This window comes from Acinonyx jubatus, chromosome B4 (assembly GCF_027475565.1).
Source record: "Acinonyx jubatus isolate Ajub_Pintada_27869175 chromosome B4, VMU_Ajub_asm_v1.0, whole genome shotgun sequence".
NCBI classification, from domain to species: domain Eukaryota; kingdom Metazoa; phylum Chordata; class Mammalia; order Carnivora; family Felidae; genus Acinonyx; species Acinonyx jubatus.
This window is the reverse complement of record NC_069387.1, coordinates 75,224,423-75,244,343: the sequence shown is the minus strand read 5'-3', so window position 1 is coordinate 75,244,343 and position 19,921 is coordinate 75,224,423. Positions and strand designations below refer to the sequence as shown.

The following is a 19,921-nucleotide window of genomic DNA, read 5'->3' as shown; positions in this document are numbered from 1 at the left end:
CACAGTGTGGAGCCCGATGCAGGACTCAATTCCATGACCATGAGGTCATGACCTGAGCCTAAATCAAGAGTCGGGCATTTCACTGACTGAGCCCCCCAGGTGCCCCAAGATCCTTTTTAAGAAAGCATACTGTTTTTTCTAATACAGGTAAGAACCAAATGATCAGACGTTAGATTTGTGAAAGCTGGAGTTTGAGAATGGCCTCAATCAGGAAGTGAAAGTCAGCTATTCATTGAGCAGTTGCCTGCACAGTTCAAAAGATATACTGCTGTGTTACAAGACAATGACAGAAATGATCTCTGGGACTTTGGGCCTCTAACCTTAGCTCTTAAGTGCTTCATGGCATACTCAAAACTGGCCACTGACAAGGGTGCTTTCCTTTTTGTGCCTCCTTTAAAAATATGTCTTAACTTTGATTAAAGTGAGTTTACTGGGGCCCGTGACCACTCCTGAGCATCAGCTTCTCAAGACTCCTTCATCTAGTTCCCTGTCGCAGAGAGTCCGCTCCACCCTCACCAAGAACACACCCAGGTATGTGGAACTGGCTGGCTTTGGAAGTAAATAGGGCTGCTTCCTTAGGCCTCTTTTCCTATCACACCGAAGTTTATTGAAAGAAAAATTGAATGAGACCTGAGCTAGTAAGTAGGCATTAAAAGGTAATCTGGAGCCATAACAACCCCCTTTTTAAAAGGGTCTAAAGGTTTTGTTTCCCCTCTCTCATCTCAGGTGACAGAGAGTCGTTTACAGAGTACTTGTGGAGGGCTTCCTATTTTTAGATGATAATATTAAATAATTTTACAGTTTACCTTTTTTTATAGACTCCTTTTTCAGTTCATTTTCTTTTCTTTTAGATTTGGGAGCAAAAGCAAATCTGCCACCAACTTAGGACGACAAGGCAACTTTTTTGCTTCTCCAATGCTCAAGTGAAGTCATGTCTCCTGTTACTTGCCAGCATTTCCTGACTGCAGGAAGGCTGCACCTGTACTCTCTGCTCTGCAGCCTCCTGGACTCATTACTACTTTTAGCATTCTCCAGGCTTTTAGTCAAGTTTAATTGTGCATGGGGGTTTTATTAAAACTATATATATCTCCCTCTCTTTCTCCTCAAGTAATGTAATATCAACACCTTGTGCAGTCATTGTTGGGAACTTGGGAGATCTCTCCTGCGGTAGAAAGGATGATACAGAATTCGTTGTGATTTTGCGGGGAGGCTGGAAGAAGGTGCATCCCCTTGGCTTAAAGCCAAATGCTGCTCATGGAAGTGATCTTTCTCTGGTGTTATTTAGAACTAATTTCCCTGAGACAATGACAGAATCCCCACCTCTTTGTTAAGATTGACTTGTCTCAGGGTGGGAGGTGGGAGGGCAGGGTAAAAAAAGGTTGGACGGAGGATTTGGGAGGGCTCCTTCTGAGAACTTGGAAGATCTTCCCCCGGCATGAACTAAGCTATCATGTGGAGCCTTCATAAAAATGGGATAGGACGAGGACAGAACTAGTAATGGGGGTGTGCTTAGCTTTGATTTGGATTGATTAGGTTTAATAGTGTTAAGTGGCACAACCTTGTAAAAGTGATATTCCTACTTGTATTTATCTCTAATGGGCCTCTGGCTGGACTTTGGGTTTGGCTGGGGTCAAAGCCAGTTTGCACTTCGGTTGAATTCATTCTGATGCTTGACCCTCCTGTCCCCTTGTCTATTGGAGCCCTACTTCTAAAGGTCATATGTCATCTATTTGGCGTCCCAGTTTGCAATTAAGAATAGGCTATAAGGGAGATTGTCAATATTTTGTGTGGCAAGAAATGCCACACCCATTTTGTCTTTGCACTTTGGTTGCTAAACTCTTCCTATGGAACACAGCCACAGCTAGATAAATATGAACTTGTTCTTTTATTAAAATTATTTCCAATATCTATAAAAATGCTTTTTTCTGTAGAATGTTTTTGACCCATAGCGACCCTTTTCTGTAAAACACATATTTGGAAAAAAGTAAATAGTTTTTTCAAAATGATATGAGGTTGATTTTCTTGTCTTGGAAGGTAACCTTCAACACTTTTTTTTAAGAAAATATTTTTCCTCAGCGTTTAGGTCTATTATTCATTTCCATTCCCTTCCCTCCCCCAGTGCTGTCACCACCAAGAGTGTTTCTTCATTCCTCATTGTCTTTCATCGTCCAAATTGAAGTCCTAGATTTGTCCTTTGACTGTTACCTCTCATCTGAGGAAACCACTTTAAACAAAAACCAAACTTTTTAAACAAGTCTTTAGAGACCGGAATGGTGCAGTTAAAAAAAAAAAAAAAAACAAAAAACCGACTCTGGCTGGCTGACTGCCTGGAACATCCTTCACTGCTGGAAGTGCCTCTGGAGTGAGCTGGGATGATTAACTGAGGGCACCTGCACTTGGAACTCTGAAGCTGGTGAACAGAATGTATCTGAGATTGAGCGTAAACAGTTGCAGGCTTAATATGTAACCGCTGAGAGAGGAGGCAACCTACTGGCTCTTTTCCCGGGAGGTGGCAGCTCTCACAGCAGGGAGATTTTGCCTCAGCAAATTGAAAGAGGATGGGTCCTCTCTCCTCTTCCCCCCACCCCCTTTACACACACACGCCTGTTAAGTTTTATTTTTAATTGTTTTAACTTTGTCCTAGATGCCATCTCTTTTCTTACGTCTGTGCAAGCCTGGTGTTGGCCCGGTTCCATATTTGCTGTTCTGTAGTATCTCCCCTCGGTGCATTTTAAGTCACTAATGTGGAGGAAGCAAATGGATTGTAGAATGTTAGTGAAGGCAAGACTACCCAATGCAGGAACTGATGGCCCATTAACGAAAAAGGAAATGGTCCTGTGTGTCAGATGTTGGCAGCCAGTTGCTCAGTATTGGACTAGGCCAAGAGACCTCAGCCGTGAAAATAATTCTGATATTAGCAAAGGGAAATATGTACCCACCTTCAACTTCTTTAATAGTTCTTCATGTGGAACAGCTCGACTTTCGAGGGCTTTCTTAATTCAGTTGTGTCGCCTTGATGTGAGATTTAAGGAAAGGGTCCGGTGCTTTGGAGTAGCCGTCACACTGGCTTCTGCTCCTCACCCGTTCTGATGCTGCCTCTGACTCTGCCTGTAATGCAGTTAATGCAGCTTTCCTCTCTCACTTGCTAATAACCAGAATCTAAATCTTTAAATCCGTTCTCCATCAGTCTAGGTAAGACTCCTAAGTTTGATGTTTATTTAACTGGGCAAGCATTACATGGTTTGATTCAGCAGCAACAATTTGCATTTATTACTGGGTGTGTAATGATTTCTCCTTCCTTAAGAAGGCAAATTCATTGCTTGCAGAAATAGAAGGCACCTGAGTTTCCATCACAGGACAAGAGTGTTCAAGTGATTTACCGTGACAAAAATGGTCAGTTTTGGCTACGAACTGCACCTATGGCATTGAAAGAGATCTTGAATTCTTAAATTCATGCCTAAATTACTGGGCAGCACAAAGTGACGAATGCTGAGTGAGTGCAGGGAGCAAAGCTATCAGCCTTGCTGGGTTTGTTTTGTTACAGCAGGGCCTCCCTGCCCACCTCAAGCTTCAGACACATACACACACATCTCATATACATATGGTATGTGATTTCCCGTTGGAAAAGCATCTGGGAGACCCATTGTGGCAAGCCGGGCATACCGAGCAGCGGTTTGCTTAATCACGTGTCACCTTTTCTTAGGCTCAGGGAAGGAGCTGTTATGGAGTCCCGATCTGGGAAGGAAGGGAGGCACAGAGCTCAGGGTTCAAGTCGGCACAGTGCATACAGTAGGGTGTCTTGATCCATGTGCTTTGATGATTTCCTTGATCACGACTCCGGTTTCAGCCACTGGTGTGAAAAGCTGTTAAGCATGCAGAGTCGGGGCATGTTAGTCATTGTGCTTTTAGTGTAAACAGGATTTGGAGACTGGTCACTTAACCTAGGAATTTAGTGATAAAAAAAAAAAGTCTCCCTGTAGGTGGTCTATTTTGTAAACAAGTGAAGGCCCCGAGCCAGGGGGTCCTTACCTTGCGTAATTTATTAGACTCTGGTTCTCAGAGTCTGTATTTGTTGATGGTTTCTATTCACGAAGTCAGGCAGAAGGCAGTTTGACGTCACCAGGAATAACCTTGTAGTGTGTGGGAGCCTTGTCCTCCGCAGTTGTGTGGGATGGGAAAGGAGGCCACTTTTCAGGGACTCAGAGTTGGAAGCAGGAATTTTCCTTTTGTCTACCTTCTCCCTTTGTAACTCTTGCCAGTTTCATTTAGTTGCATTGTTTTTATACAGATTGCTCTCACATCTCACACAGTTGGACACCATCTGCGTGCTAGGCTCAGACACGTGTAAGTGGATATTTAGATTTCTAATAAAGCACTTGCCAGTTAATATCCTCTCCGGCCATCAGTAAAGATGGAATTAACTGATTCCTCTAGGAAATGCGATACGGTGATCGACAATATATCAAGTACTTTCATTCATCATCTTGATGTCACAACACCCATGTGGGGTGGGCAGGTGATCTTATCCCAACTGGTAAATTCAGAGGGGTGATTTGGCATAAATTTCCACAAACTAATCTCTAGTTTAGCTAGGATAAGAACCTGGGGATTAGAGCTCCCACCGGAGTTCAGCTGTGGTGCTTGCTATTTAAATCAGCATTGTGGGGTCTGTTGGAATATTATTAGGTATGTAAATGATTCCACTCAGGGCTGTATGTGGATGTGCTTATGTATAGATGACCCAGAAGGAGCAGGGTGGCCTAGACTGCCGGGAAAAGCATTTGGGACAGGAGAATGGAATGTCTTTCTTAATGGTTGGGCTTATTGTCTTATAGAGGTGGATGTCCTGGGCATGGTGATCCAGGGCTATTTTCTTCTTCTTTTTTAATATTTATTTTTGAGAGAGAGAGATATGGGCAGGGAAAGGGGAGAGAGAGAGGGCGACACAGAATCTGAAGCAGGCTCCAGGCTCTGAGCTGTCAGCACAGAGCCTGATGTGGGGCTCAAAGCCACAAACCACAAGATCATGACCTGAGCCGAAGTTGGACGCTTAACCCACCGAGCCACCCAGGCGCCCCTCCAGGGCTGTTTTCTGTGTGGAAGGAGGAGGATGTGTTGGTGTGAATGTTTGCCGTTCCTCCTTGTGGGAGTCAGTTCTCGGGTCACCCATGTGCATCTTGTGTGCTCTGAAGCTCAGAGCCAAGAATAGGCAAGTCTCTGAGCCAAAGTCATCAGCCTGCTTCTAGAAACGTGTCAGCGGATTAGCTTATTGGCTTTCCCCCTGAGTGGCATTAGCTCTCACCCCATCTCATGTTCACCATCTGGCTTTGAGTAAGAAGTCTTCAAGTGATCTCTCTTGAGCAGCCTGCTCTGTGCCAGGGCTTTCTGAGGGCTGTTCAGCTTTCTTCCTCATCAACCCCAGGACCCGTTGCTCTCCAAGAAGTAGTCTGTTGTGTCCACACATATGCACACCTGGCATCAGAAGAATACTTCAGGCCTCAGAGGGAACAAAATCAGCTCAAAGGAGAATGAGTCTGTGTGGTCAGTGGCCTAAAGTCTTTTGTTGTCAAAACAAGTGGATTTGTCTTTAGGTAAGTTTTTAAAATGGAGCTGCTGGGGCGCTTGGGTGTCTCAGTCGGTTAAGCATCCGACTTCAGCTTAGGTCATGATCTCACAGCTCGTGAGTTCAAGCCCCGAGTGTGGCTCTGTGCTGACAGCTCAGAGCCTGGAGCCTGCTTCTGATTCTGTGTCCCTCTCTCTCTCTGCCCCTCCCCCGTTCCCACTGTGTCTCTCTCTCAAAAAACTAGGGGCGCCTGGGTGGCGTAGTCGGTTAGGCATCCGACTTGGGCCAGGTCACGATCTCGCAGTCCGGGAGTTCGAGCCCCGCGTCGGGCTCTGGGCTGATGGCTCAGAGCCTGGAGCCTGTTTCCGATTCTGTGTCTCCTTCTCTCTCTGCCCCTCCCCCGTTCATGCTCTGTCTCTCTCTGTCCCAAAAATAAATAAACGTTGGAAAAAAAAAAAACTAAATAAGCATTAAAAAATAATAAAATAAAATAGAGTTGCTCCTGCCACAGAGAAAGCTCTTCCTGCCTGTGAGATAGTACAGTTTGTGCAGATTTTAGGAGAGCAAGACATACGAAGGGGCTGGGATTTTTCTTCCTCATTGGAAAGCAAGGCCTCAGGTGGGCTGCGTAAATGAACCACCTCTCCTCCTCCCAGGGAGCTGGCTGCTTTCTCCTCTTAGGTTAATATACGTTGACTGGGGCTAAACGCCTGATGCTTCTGGACAGAGTCCAGCCCCTCAGCAGAGCAGCCGCACTGGGGAGATACAGCTGCTGGCATTAAAGGGCTAAGCCCTTTCCAGCTGCTTTGCTTTAACGGGAACTGCCTGCAGTCGGCAGCTTAACGGAGCTGTTTTAGCCCGATTAGGAGGAAATGACTAATCTCGGCATCTTCTCATGGTACTGGCCTGAGGCTCTGGGGAAGATAACCCGGTAGGGTGGGAAGTGGTTGGATAAATGGTGTTGGAGTGCTAGGCAATTATCCCCTCAAAAATGGTGGTCCCTGCTTGACATGGTTTGTGTTTTATTTTGTCTCCATAAAAAAACATGGGGTTTTCTTCACTGGCCTCCCTGGCACTGAGGGAGAGGAGATGTTTACCATGTTGGGTGGCCTGGGTATTTAAAAGCTGGAATAGAGTTGAGAGCATATGAGGACAATGGTGCCCATCCCCCTTAGAGGAAGAAGACTTGAGACCCTCTCATGTGGTTCCCACTTTGGCCTTCCATTCCCCTTCACTTTAAAATCTGATGTAAAGAGCCAAGATCCAGAGGAGAAATGATCATTTTCTTGGTCATAAGATGCACTTAAAATATATTTTTTAAATATTTCTGAGGATTGGGATATCTTATAATCAATGACATCTTACAAATACAATGCAGTGTTTTTCTTTTTTAGTAGCTCATAAAATAGTGGTGCATCTTATTAACCATGTTATTTGGGGTAGAAGCGTTAGCTGTTCCTGGGAGGTAGGCTGTTGGCTAGACCAGATGTGGAGACCAGGGAACCTGCTACTTAGCTGTGGTCGAAGAGCTTTAAAACAGAGAGTTCCCTGCGTCTGAAGGAGGCTGCGGGATAGGAAAAGCAGGGCTCAGCCTTGGGACACCTAGCGCAAAGAGGCAGGCAGGCAATGTGTAGGATAGGATCAAAATCTGTCCCAGTCATGACCCATCCTGGAGCCATTTCATGTGACCCCCGAGTCGGGGAAAGGTAGCGAAAAGCCATTGTGAATCAGTGAGGCTATGACCAAAATAATAGTACTTCCTGGTGGAGTTCTGAAATCAGTACATAGTACTAAAACATTGGGGTGCTTTAACACGTAAAAGAGACTAGATGTCTGTTTGGGCAGGGAGCTGGGAGTATTTCTTGCAATCCTTTGTCTAATTTGCTCACCAAATCCAGAATATCAGAGGTCTTTCCTCCCTTGAAACTGGAAGGCCATGGTTCGGGGACCCATAAAAAAAAAAAAAAGACAGTCAAGTTAAGGAAACTGTTGCCCTGAGACAAGGAGTAGAATAAAAACATAATTTTGTTTAAGAAGGTCTTCATGTTCCAATAGAGGCGTTCAAACAACTCCAGAGGGGTGTTCGGTGCCAGGATGGAGGTGTGTGTGTGCAGAGTGCTGTGGGAGCTCAGGAGTGGGCAGCTGGAGGCATAAGAGCCTCAGAGGTGATGACATTATAGCTGCGTCTCAGGATGAACAGGGCAGCTAGAGAGGGCCGGGAAGCACGTTCTGGGCGGAGAGGCACCTCCAGCCTGGTGCCTCATAACTGGACATCCCCAGCGACTGTCCTGGCCTCTCCTCTGATCTCGGCCCGGGCCCTGGCCTGGCTGGGCCTCGTTCCATATGTCCGTGCGGCTGGAGTGGAGTTGTTGGTCCCTGCCACCAGGGACCCAGCTCTGGCGATAACTGCCCCTTTAGCTGACTTAATCAGAGCTCTGACACAGTTTTCACTTCCTCCTTTTCTACGCATTAACTGCAGTCTATTAATTAGTGCTGTCGGACACCACACTCCCATAAACCACCTTCACTAACCGAGCTCCCCTCCAGCTTTTGCTAACTATGCACTGCTCCTCAGTGTAGCTGCCCCTCCCTGAGAGGTGATTGCACATCTTGGCTGTGCAGACCCCCCGCCCCAGCTACCCAAGTGGCCACTATTTGGCCAGATGCTTCTTGATTAGCTCTTAACTTCTCCCTTCCCTTCTTCACTCCCTGTCTTCCCCCTGACATTGCTGGGGCCTGGCACTGGCTTGGGGTTAACATCCCTCTCGATAGGGAGCTCTCTTCTCGCGCTGCTTCAGGTCGTGAAGTGCAGTGCTGTGGGCCCGGAGGGACTGAGCCCATCGCTTCTCCTGACCCAGTGCACTCTCCCATCAAGACCCCAATCAGCTTGTTGCAGATCATTTGACCTTATTATAGATCAGAGATCACAGACTTTGATATGTACTACCTTTTAAACCCTCAGCAACGATGGCTGCTCCCCTTATGTTTTCTTAGCTTTCTTATAAAATTCCAGATGTCCAAAGCCCTGCATCTTTTTACCCCCTTATATCTGCCCAGACTCCTTACTCTCATTCCCTCAATCTTTCCACAAACCAGCTCTCAGCCATGATCACTCCAGTGCTCCAGTTCTCTGTTCTGGGGAAGTATTTCTTTCTTTCTTGGGTTTGATTCTTTTTTTTTTTTTTTTTAAAGTTTACTTATTTTTAGTAATAAAAGCCAACGTGGGGCTTGAACTCACAACCCCAAGATCTGGTTGCATGTTCTTCTGAGTCAGCCAGGAGCCCTTTGGGTTTGATTCTTGACTCCTTTCCTCTGGGATCCTCCTCCCCCCAACAGACTCATACACACACACTCCTTTGCTTAAGCTAACTAAGGCTGGGGAATGGGGAGGAAGTGTTTCCTTCTTTAGTACTAGCCGCTGGGCTGCGACTGGGCTGCATTTGAAACTGCCGGGGAGGCTGCTGAGCCATTGGCAGAGGGAACTGCAGTCTACCACAGAGATGGGGACAGCCCTACCAGCCACTGAGATCTGTGTCAGGTGCCTTGCTAAACACATACATCCCATGTGGTTCCAGCCCTCTTATCACATAGACCCCATTCTCCAGATGAGGAAAGTGAGGCAGGATCCTTAAGAAACTTGCTCAAGTTCACACAGCTACATAACTGCCTGAGCCTATTTTTAAATGTTTTCAACCCTTTCAACCCCTATTATATCTTCATGTAGTCTTTTTTTTTTTTTTTTTTTTTTTAATTTAAACTATGGTGCACAGAAACCTTTAAGTCAAAGTGATTTTGTTTGGAAGGTGGAAGTCTCTGGATAATTCTCCAGCCTTCTCCTCCTCTCCCCTCAGTCCAAAGTCCAGGAGCCTAAATGTGTTCCAGAACTTGGCCCCTTCCTGGGCTCTCTCCCTTCAGCCTTGCACAGTGTGGTCCCAGTGTGTCCTCTTTACAGCCCCGAGGTAGCAGTGGGGGCGGGAAGTGGAGAGGGGCTTCCTGCCAGCCAATGGGGGAGCGACAGCCCAGGCTCTGTGCTCACATCATCTGCTCCTGCTAAGACAATCATCAACATAAAAGGCTAATTGTATTAATCACCAAGGCACCCCCTCCCTTTTGGGAGAATTATGAATTGCAATTGCAGATGGCTCCACTGATTGAAGGCAGTGCTCAGCAGGGAGAAGGGCCAGATCAGATTACACACCATTAATTAAAAACTTCCCCTGACAAACAGGAGGAAGGGCGGGCACACCAAGGGTCTGCCTGGTTGGGTCTCGGTCCTCCCCATGGTCCTGCCCCCCATCCAGACCTAGGGGCCGGGACTGTGAAGCTTCTTTGCCCCTGGCTGGAACCTCTGAATTTGGCTCCCTGAGGGCCAGCCCTTCCCTCATCCAAACAGATGGCTGGCTGTCCTATTAAAGGGCTCCAGAGAAGGAGAAACTAACCTTTGGTTACTCATTCCTGTGTCTAACTTTGGATGCTCTTCAGATTCTAACCTATTTCCTCACTTTTCATGAAGCTTGTGTCTTCTTGCTCTAGTCTGTTCTGACAGAGCACAGCTCTAAAGATCTAGTTGTGAAATTAGCCCCCAGCTCTCTCTCCAAGCAGATCCCCTTACGTTTTTGGCCTGGAAGTTCCTGAGACAGAGGTTACACAGTCTGCTCTGGAGTAGTTGGGTTGGGGGAGGGGGGGGGGCTCAAGTGTGGGTGTGCATTCTCGTCCAGCTGCCCCTCCCTTGGAGCATAGGCATCCTCAGCTGCTCTCATCCCGGCTCATCTGAACTTGTAACTCCTGAATTCTCCTCTTGATCAATTACTGCCTTCCCTCCTTCCCCAGTCGCCCGGCCTCAGTCATTCATTCATCAAACTTTTATTGAGCACCCAGTGTGTGCTCCGCTCTGGGGACGCGGAGACAATTTGTCTAGGAGCTTCAGAGCCCACTGCAGGAGCTCCACCCCTCCTGCCCTCTTCAACCTTCTAGTTCTTGTTTCCTTCCCTCCTCTGGCTGCAGCTCAGATAAGCCCCCCCTGGAGCTCTATTTTGGAGAATTCTAAGCTGGAGCTGGGGAGACCTTAGGGGGCTGTGGTACTGAGCTGGGTGACCTTTAGCAAGTCAATTACATCCTCTATACGCGCGTATGCGCGCGCGTGCACACACACACACACACACACACACACACACACCCAGCTGTCCCTGCTTATGAAAGGGCACGAGAAGCCTCTGGGCTCTGAGAGATTGTGAAGATGGATGAGTGGGGCCCGGCTTGGAGAGATGTGAATAGTATTCTGCACTGACAATATTATAGAACGCTGAACACGGCCGCTGTGGCCACGAGCACATGGGGACTCAGCTCTTGTTCTGTCACCCTGCCCTTGAAAGACTTTGGTAGCCCCTCCCATCCCCAGCGCCTTTGGAGACATCATGGAAAAGGACCTATCTTTTTTATGGATTTGGTTGCTGTATCTCAGGGTACCATGGTGATGAGCACCATAGAGATGAGAAGAACTGACTTTTATTGGCTTGTCTCTTTGTTCCGGTGTCCCCCCTCACCCCCCCTCCACACACACACACAAAGCTCCCAGGTCAGCAGACCCAGGAGAGAAGGAGGCAGGGCCCCGTGTAAGTGGAACAGATGAAAGGAGAAAAATGTACTCTCTTTTCCCTCCCTCTCAATCATCCCCCCATCTCTCTTCTTTCTTCCTCCCTCCCATTACCAAAAGCAATTGTATTCAAACCCGATAATTACAGTAACAGCTACAATAATCATCATTTATTGTTTGTTTTTTAAGCATTTTAACTTCCAAAAACATTTTCCAATCTCTTGTTTTCACAGCAGGCCCTGGGGGAGGACTATGCCCATTTTATAGCTGGGGAAGCCGAGATCCAGGTAGGACCCCAAGTCATGGGGAGAGTATGTTTACAGCAGCTTGTAAATATTAGCAAACCAATTGAGACCTAGGAGTCCTTCAGAGGCACTGAAGGCAAATCTTGGTTTCTTGGGTCATTCCTGAGTTCTTACCATCCTTGGACTTAATAGCTTTTTGAGGATCTTGGTAGAACTGAGAATGAGGCTGGAGACAGCTTGTGGCCCAGGTCATGGGCTGGGGGCTGGGATAGGGACTTCCCCCCTCTCTGGATTGCTCCCATGAATGGGGATGGGGGATGGAAGGTGGGCAAACACCTGGAAAAGGCCTGTTTGGCCCAAACCTCCCTTGCCTATATGCTGCCCCTCTGCCAGCCCTAGAAAAGGCTCCTCTTTGTGTCAGCGCTTCCCAAGGACGGGGTCCTCTCCTGAGCATTTGGAGGGGTGAGGAATGAAGATCTATTGAAAGGGCTGTCTCTATCCTCAGGAAGCCCCCACACTGAGGGCAGGTGCCTAGCCCCCAAACCATACCCAAGAGCAGAGATATACCTTTGAGGAGCTCAGAGACTGTCCTGGGGCCTGATTCTTCTGGGAAGTCTGGCTCTCCCCCCCAAGGGTGGGGTGAGAAGTTGGGGCTCCCCGAGGTCTCTACATCTCTTAGTGTCTAAGCTGAGTGGCTGTCTGGGCTCCAATACCCAAGACAAGGGGGTCTGGAGGCCCAGGATGCCCACTAGAGTCCAGATGGATGAGAGAAGGGGAAGACAGTCATGAATTCCCCTGCCTCCTTCTGCTCTGTCCCATTAAGAGATGTAGGAGGAGGAAACTGAACAGATTTGCTCCCCAGATTCTTTCTATCCAGAAATATAATGCCAGGGATAGGGAGTGGCATTCCCTGCCCACCCTGTTAGGACAAGAGGCCAAGCCTCCCCGTCTTTCCTGCCCTCATCCACCCCCAACCCCGCTTTCCTTGTAAAACCTGAAGTCTAGTTCTACGAGGCATGCTACCCACCTAAAGGGCGCCTCTCAGAAGCCGGAAGGTGGGGGCCAAGTTCTATACCACCTGACATGCATTCCCCATTTCAGTATCCCCTGAACTGCACTGGGATTCTTTCTTCTCGGGCTCCACCCCTGTCATTTTCTCCACTTCTTCAGTGCCCATGAGGATGACCAGTCGCTGGGCCATGGTTCTGGTGTCAGGGAACAGGATAAAGTTGTAGATCAGTGAAGCCAGGACAGCTCCTGTCAGGGGTCCCACCCAGAAGATCTGCAAAAGCAGAGAGAAGTAGGTGCCCCAGTCAGGAGCTATGAGGATCATAGGGTAGTTTTGGGATCCCTGCCCGCCTCCCTAGTGTTGGCTCCGTCGTCCAGGACCCCTCAAGCTGCTGCAAGTTGACAAAATTGAGAAGCAGGTGTTCTGCCTTTCAGGTCCCTGCAGGTGAGGTGACCTTGCCTTCAATAGGGCGGGCCCAGTCTCCTCACCACTCTGTTTCCCTCCTCTCCCCTCCTGTGTTCCAACCAGAAGCCCTGGCTAGTGCTGTTCCTGTCTCTGCTGGTGTGTGTGTCTATTTCTGTTTGTCTTTTTCTTTATCCAAGTTTGGAAACTGGTCCAGCTGGAGAAAGTGAATAAGGAAACAGCCAGGACTTAAGGCCTGGGCCAAGGCTGCATCTCCTGTCCTGGCCCATTTATGGACATTCCACTGGGTACTCTGGGCTATTGAAGCTGGAAAGACAGGAACTACAAGCCAGGATATTCGCTTTTGTCTTCTGAGCTTAGGGAAACCTCCTCTGGGGGTCAAGATGGCCTGTGGTAGGGGGCCTTGTCTCCCCAAGTCCCTGTGGACCCACCGCTGGTGAAAGCCACAATCCCTATCTCCCCTGCTCAGGCTCTCCCCACCTAATGGCTGCCAGTACAGGCTCTCACCCAGTGGACCGTGAACTTCCCAACCACGATGGCAGGGCCGAAGGAGCGGGCCGGGTTCATGGAGCAGCCGGTGAAGTAAATCTGGAGGGGCAAGTGGAGGTTTGTGGTGTGAGGAGGCTTAAAGCAGGCCTGGGAGGGGACAGCCTCCTCTGCCCTGGCTTAGAGCCCCGGCACCCGCCTTGGGCACTGCCGTATCCTGGGCCCGGACTGTGGGAACACAGCCTCGGCCCAACGCATTAGGGGCTCAGGGAGGGACACTTCCTGGCCTTCAGGGCCTCTGCAGTCTCCCCAAGGAGGGATCAGTGTGTGCATACACACAGTGCCCTCTTTGCCTCTTACCCCAATGAGATGGCCCAATGCCACAGAGATCCCAATCACGATAGCTGGGGAGCCCGATGCTTGACGGTTGTTGGTGGAAGCAAAAACACAGAGCACCAACTGCAGGGTCAGAACCAGCTCCACTGCCACGGCCTGGCCAGTTGAGACGTTGCTCTGGACCTGGGTGAGGAGGAGGCTACGCTGGAGGCGAAGGGGGCTCTGCCAGGGGCTGGCGACCCCATTGGACCTCATTGCCTCACTGTGAGGAGGTGATGCCTCACCACCACCAAGTCCAGGACTTAAGGAGATGAAGGATCGGGGACAGCTGTGCAGTAGAGTTCGGGTCAGCCCTGGACATTTGCTGCCTGCAGAAACGCGTCGCACCCCCTCCTAGCCCACAGGTTTGTTGAGGCCAGTAGCTGGCGACAGGCTCAGGGCTGGTGGGGAAGGGAAGGCTCAGAGCAGCTGGGGTGCATGTTTTCAAGCAGCCTGGGAGGAGACCGTGGGTAGGAGTGGAAGGAGGAGACTTGGGGAAGTAGGTGGAAGGATAGATGATTAGGGGAATCTGGAGGAGTGAGGCCTCAGGGTGCTGAGGAAGGAGGAACGTGGGAACACAGAGGAGCAGGGCACATGGGGCGGACCTGGAGAGAAGAAGGGCATGCCAGGTCTCCTGCATTACCCACAGCCCTCCCCCCCCCCCCCCACCTTTGCTACCCTGCCTCTTTCTTAAATGCCTGGTCCTTCCCTGACTCTTACTCCTTAGTTGCAGCTTCTCTCTGTTCTACCTGTTCCTCGTACCATAACCCCACTCCTGCTCTGCCTGCACTAAGGCCACAGTCTGGTTCCCCTGGGTCCCAGGGCCCAGCCCAGAGCAGGTAAGGAGCACGTGGTCAAGTTATCACCTCCCTGTCCCCTCTCCTCAGGCCTAGTCCTCCACCCTTACCACCTGTGTGGGCATCCCTTTTCTGGCCCTGCCGGGTGACCCTCCCTGCACCTACCATGTTAATCCCAAGGGTCTCTTGGATGTCTCCTGGTATGACCGCATAAAGCACTGAGGCCCCCACAATGGCCCCCGTCAGCTGAGCAGCCACATAGGCCACGGCACGGGGCAGGGAGATTTGGGAGCTCACGAGGAAGGCCAGCGTCACAGCAGGGTTGATGTGGGCCCCGCTGGCCTTCCAGGTGACCTGCACAGCCACGGCCGTGACCAGGTTGAAGGTGATGGCGGTCTGTAGCATGGTGGGACGCGCCGAGGGCCAGGGCAGACTGGAGCCCACACCGAAGAACACGTACAGCCCTGTGGCCAGGAACTCAGCAAACAGCTCCTTGCTGATAGCTCTCCAGAGCTGGCCCAGCAGCATCCTGGCCAAGCCTCACCCGCCTGGCCACACGGTGTCCTGGTTCTGCTGCTTCGGCTGCCGCCTCTACTCCTGGGGCCTCTTGCCTCTGATCTTCGCTGTCTCCTGGGGTCTCTTGCCTCTGGCCTGCTCTGGCTGTCTCACTGTGTTGAAAGTCCTCTGGCCCCCACCTGGTCAGACTGTGCAGGGAGCAGGCGCACAGGATTATGTGTGTCTGGGTGGGTGGGAGGTGCGGGGCTCATATAAGGAGTGGTGCTCACACGCTTGCCCCACCCTGAGCTCACCTGACAGCTGGGGGAGGGGGGCGGCCTCCAGGTGCTGAGCTGGAACCTCCAGGTTTCCAAGCTGGACGGGCCTCACTCTGCTGCAGGCACAGGCCTGGCCTAAGGGTGGCAGGTGCAGGAGTCATGGTGGGCATGGGATTCCAGGGTGCTCACATCCCGATGTCAGCTCAGAGGCAGCAAGCTCGCCAGGTCCCCAAGTCCAAGGCCTGCTTCAGAGGCTCCTGTTGTCCCGGTCCCCTCTGCCTGCAGGCTCTGCCTCCAGATGGGCTCACACTATTCTATGCCCCATAAACCCAGATGTGAAATGAAGCTCTTTCCCCCTTTCCCACCCAAACCCCTACTCGTAGAAAGCAGATGTGAATAGAGTCAACTTTACTAAGACATGGGCCTGTATGGGTGCAGAGGGGACAGAGGGAGGAGGGGTTTATTCCACAGCTAATGAGACGACACGCATGGCAGTGGAGAATTTCCCCTGCCAGCTGGGAATTTCCACTGGTCCTTCACTGCATTGTCCGTGCCCCTTTCTGTCTCCCTTTGCCCACCCCCTCCCTTTCAGCCCCTTTCCCCTCCACTATCTGCGCTCCTCCTTCTCAGGGGCCTGAACAATTCTGCTGAAGCCTCTCACAGGGCAGCCGAACCCTTTTTGTGGCAATGCTGGCCCTGAGGTCACCCATGCCCTAGGCTCTTCCCTTTTAACCTCAGCAGCATGTCGAGGTATTTTCTCAAACAAAGGTGCTCCTTCTCTCCCTAAGAAGAATTGGTGTGGCTGTTAAGATAACAGTTTTCATCTTTTAACCACACGGTGTGCCCTGACCTTGCCCCTGGCCAAATCTCCCTGCTCAGTTGATATCCCCCGGTTGTCCTTAGGCTCCTCAAAAGCAGCCTGTCTCAGAAGGAGACCCTCATCTCTCTCTGTGCCCACCCCCCTCCCCCAAATGCACTATTCCTGTTTTCTCCAGCTCTGTTGGGGGCACCTGGGAAGCATCCTTGACCCTCCTCTCCCTCCTGCCCCCAACCAATAGTGGCATCAAATCCTGCTGATTTTGAATCCTAAATATTTCTCGACTGTGCCCTCTTTTTGCCACCCCTGCTGCCCTGCGGCCTTTAACCATTCTCTCTGTCTGCTCCCTCACTCAGCTCCAATCAATTATCCACACTGCAGCCTGAGTGATCTTTCTAAAATGCAAATCTGATCCTGCTGTTCCTCTGCTAAAATCCCTTCAAAGCGTCCCTCATGCCTGGCCTACAAGGTCCTCTGGGATCCTGCTCCTCCTACCTCACCTCTCCCCGCTCCCCGCTTTGTCCTTTACCCGGTGGCCTCACCAAAGGGCCAGTGGTTCTGGAACACTCCGTTGCTGGTCTTTCCTTGGCGGATGCCCTGTCTTCTTCTCAGAGAGCCCTTCCTACGTCCTTTGCTTGGGTAACTCCTAACTCATCCCTAAGGCTCAACTTCAGTGTCACCTCCTTTCCTGGGTGAGGGAGGACCCCTCTGCGTACTCCCACCACACCTGGGCATTTTCATACACTCCAGTCACCACAGAGTGCTGTCATGGTGTTAATGTGCCTCCTTAATGAGGCAGTGAGTCCCTCAGGGAGCAGGAGCCAAATTTCGCTCATCCCCACATACAGTGCTGTGCACAGGGATTAGCCATAGTTGGTGCTCAGTAAATATTTGTTGAGTGAACAAATGGACGAATAAAAGCTTCCTGACCTCCTGGAGGCAGGTGACTTTCATATCTACTTCATCTCAGCCAGCTTATTCTTACGGCCTCATACCTGTCTCACCTGGGATCGAACCCTCTGAAATCTTCCAGGGGAACATCCAGCTCTAATTATAGGTTCTGTCCATCCACCCTCTCCCATCTCAGTCCCTGTAAAATGCCTCCCTCATTCCCTCTCTGTGCTTCCAGCCTTCCTGGCCTCCCCCCCCCACCCCCCCCGCCGGATCCCCAGGTGGTCAGCGCCCCACCGTCCTGGCTCCCTGTTCTCTTTGCCTCACCTCCTGCATCTCTCCCATTTCATTCTCCTCCACAGCTCTTTGCCTTGATCTGCACTGCTGAGCACTGCTGGAGAAACTTGCCCATCCGTGCAGACTGCTGCCATGACAAGTCCATGGTCTCTGGCCTCAGCAGGGGCCGCCGATCTGCTCAGCAATCCTCATGCCATCCTCAGTCTGCTCGCTCGCTCCCCATTCTTCTAAGGCTTACTTCCAACCTTGCCCAAGCTCTCCAAGTGCCCCCATTCCAGCTTTCTTCCAGAGGATCAGCTTGCCTCCTGTCCCACCTAGAAAGAGACACTCGCAGGCAAGACTTCTTCCCATCCTTCCTGCCAGCCACAAACTCACCTGCCACTGCCCCGTGCCCTCACCAGCTTCCCTGGGGCCCTGAAGAAGAGGCAGCCCTTCTCTTGCATCCAGTTGGGGGGGCCCCTCCTTGTGCTCCTGGCTCCCTTTGAGTGACAGACACCCTCTCAGGGCTGGTTCCAGTCTCCTCTGGATGCTTCTTGATAACAGGCCTAGAAAATCCTGTAGTAGAGAGACCATTGACTTCTTATGCCTTTTCCTCTTTGTCTCCCTTTCAAGACTTTGCTCAGGTCTAGTTCCACCCTGAAGCCTGCCCTGATATTCCCCTCCAGCCAGTGGCTACTTCTGGCTTCGACCTCCTTAGTGCCTCCCCTGTTCCAGTGCAAACTCCCATGCTTGCCTGGTATAAAAGAGGCTTTCAATAAATGCTCGAGAAATGAAGGAATGTGGCCACAGGGGTAGTGTAGGTGACATTCCTCCCTAGCTCGGTAGGTTCTCTGCCTAGGGGCTGTCCTAGGGAACCTCAAGGGCATCTCTCTCTCTCCCTTCCTGCAGACAGGGCCTCAAAGGGCTTCCTGACACCTTACCTAGCTTCGCTTTCTGCACCTGTCCACCAAGCAGCACTAATGCCTGTCTGTTTAGAGCCTTCGATAAGACAAGCAAAAGCAATTGCACACTGCCGTGTATACTTCACCCCTGACCAATATGTAACTTCTGTGAGCTCAGTTTCCCTGTTTTTAAATGGAGACAATTCCCACTTCCCCACGTGTCATCAGAGGTAAATGTGCTGACACCAGAAGAGTGTCTCTGAGCCAGAAAATTTTGGCTGTTAGGATTGCTGCTCCCCTCACCTCTCCAGTGAGAGGGGTGTGAGGACTGAGCTGGGCTGGGAGGGGTCCTAGCTGCTGTGGCAGTTCCAGGGCTAGTGGCTCCTGCTCTGGGCCCTGGAGGCTGAGAGAATCAAGTACAAGAGCAGTTCTTGTCTCCAGCTGGCCTAGAGCTGAGCCTCCTGTGGCCCTGTCTGGCCCAGAACAAGGTCCTTCAGCCCCTGAGGCCAAGTGAGCCTCGGCCAGGGCTTGCTCCCACGCCAGCTCCTCCCCAGACCCCGCCAGTCCTGGGCTCTACTGCTAAGCTCTGAGGTCCCTTATGCTCAGAGGCTTTTTGCCAAGGCCCCACACCTGGTTGCCTACAGATGCCTGTCAGGTGGCCGTGTGCTTTTAGCCTCCTAGAGCCCTGTCTCTGGGCACCCCAGCCCGCTGGGGTGGCTGTGTCTGTCGGGGAGCGGGGTGTGTGTAGGTGCATGTGCACAAGGGGCAGTGTGAGCTCTGACCGAGGTCCTCTCAGCTTGGGGAATGGAGAGGAAGCAAAAGGGAGGGGAAGGAGGGACGTACTGGGAGAGCAGGGAGAACGAAAGCCCTCCAGAAAGGGAAGGGTTCAAGGCAGCTTCCCTCGCGTCGTCTCACCAATCCTCCCGAATTGTGGAGGCCTCATCCACACCTGACGGAGGAAGCTGAGGCTCCGAGAGCCAACCCTCTCCTCAACCCCTCGTCCTGTCCACCCCCCTAGACAGCCAGCCTTATGTCATTTCTCTGCCTTTACGCTCAGCCCTCCTCCGTCTCCCCATTGTGTCCCCAAGTCCACCTTCCTACCTGGTGAAAACCAGCAGCCCCTGGGCAGAGAGGGGGAGGAATCAAGGCTCTTCCAGGTTCCATTTCTAGGTGGAGCAGAGGGTCAGGGGTGACTGAGCATGTGTGTGCTTGGGTGTGATGCACACATATGCCCCTCTGAGAACACAGGGAGCCAGGCTCCTAGATCTGGTCCTCACCAGCCCTGTGACAGAATGGAAGTGGGTTGATGTGGCTCTTTCTCTCTCTCTCTCTCTCTCTCTCTCTCTCTCTCACACACACACACACACACACACACACACACACACACACGGAGCAGTCAATGCCGAGAAGACACAGCCCCTTGGGTACAAGTGAAGGTCAGCGTAGACGCGCGGGGTTACTGTGTGCGTGTTCATGTGTGCGCAGGCTTCTGTGGGCTCCGGGCCCAGCCGCGCGGATCACACACCAAGGAACACAGCGCCCTCTGCTGGCCAAACAGCCCGCCGCTGCAACTTGTCCGCCCAAAGGCCTTGGACCCCTCTCGTCCTCTGGCCAGGCCAGGTGGGTGCCCCACCCACCCCTGAAGATCTGTCTCCTATAGGCCCACCGTTCACTTCCTTATGCTCCCCCTGGGACCCATCCAGAAAAGGAACGCAGGTCGCTGCGCTGGAGGGAGAGGCCAGCCTCCCAGTCGTGTCTGTGCCTGTACCTG

The 19,921-nt window shown here is 51.2% G+C and overlaps 2 protein-coding genes across 10 annotated transcripts in view; one reads left to right on the top strand and one right to left on the bottom strand.

The window, feature by feature from the left end:
* RACGAP1 (Rac GTPase activating protein 1) overlaps positions 1-2,006 on the top strand; it is a 28,285-nt gene extending 26,279 nt beyond the window's left edge. For all 7 annotated transcript variants that reach the window (XM_015065748.3, XM_015065749.3, XM_015065750.3 and 4 more), the window contains 2 exons: positions 423-531; positions 852-2,006. In XM_015065748.3, the coding sequence (XP_014921234.1) occupies positions 423-531; positions 852-927 (185 nt within the window). In that variant the 3' untranslated portion in view covers positions 928-2,006. The remainder of the gene's footprint in view (positions 1-422; positions 532-851) is intronic.
* Positions 2,007-11,122: 9,116 nt separating this feature from the next.
* Positions 11,123-17,789, bottom strand: AQP6 (aquaporin 6). 3 transcript variants are annotated; one of them, XM_053226211.1, is made up of 6 exons: positions 17,300-17,789; positions 15,301-15,578; positions 14,657-15,195; positions 13,680-13,838; positions 13,341-13,421; positions 11,123-12,683 (listed from the first exon to the last, which is right to left on the bottom strand). In XM_053226211.1, exons 3-6 carry the CDS (start codon positions 15,017-15,019, stop codon positions 12,471-12,473), a joined length of 816 nt encoding a protein of 271 aa, XP_053082186.1. In that variant the 5' UTR covers positions 15,020-15,195; positions 15,301-15,578; positions 17,300-17,789; the 3' UTR covers positions 11,123-12,470. The 3 variants fall into 3 exon arrangements, with proteins under 3 accessions (XP_053082186.1, XP_014921248.2, XP_053082187.1); XM_015065762.3 differs by lacking the exon at positions 17,300-17,789 and having other exon boundaries at positions 15,301-15,806; XM_053226212.1 differs by lacking the exons at positions 15,301-15,578; positions 17,300-17,789 and having other exon boundaries at positions 14,657-15,274.
* Between the last annotated feature and the right edge of the window lie 2,132 nt (positions 17,790-19,921).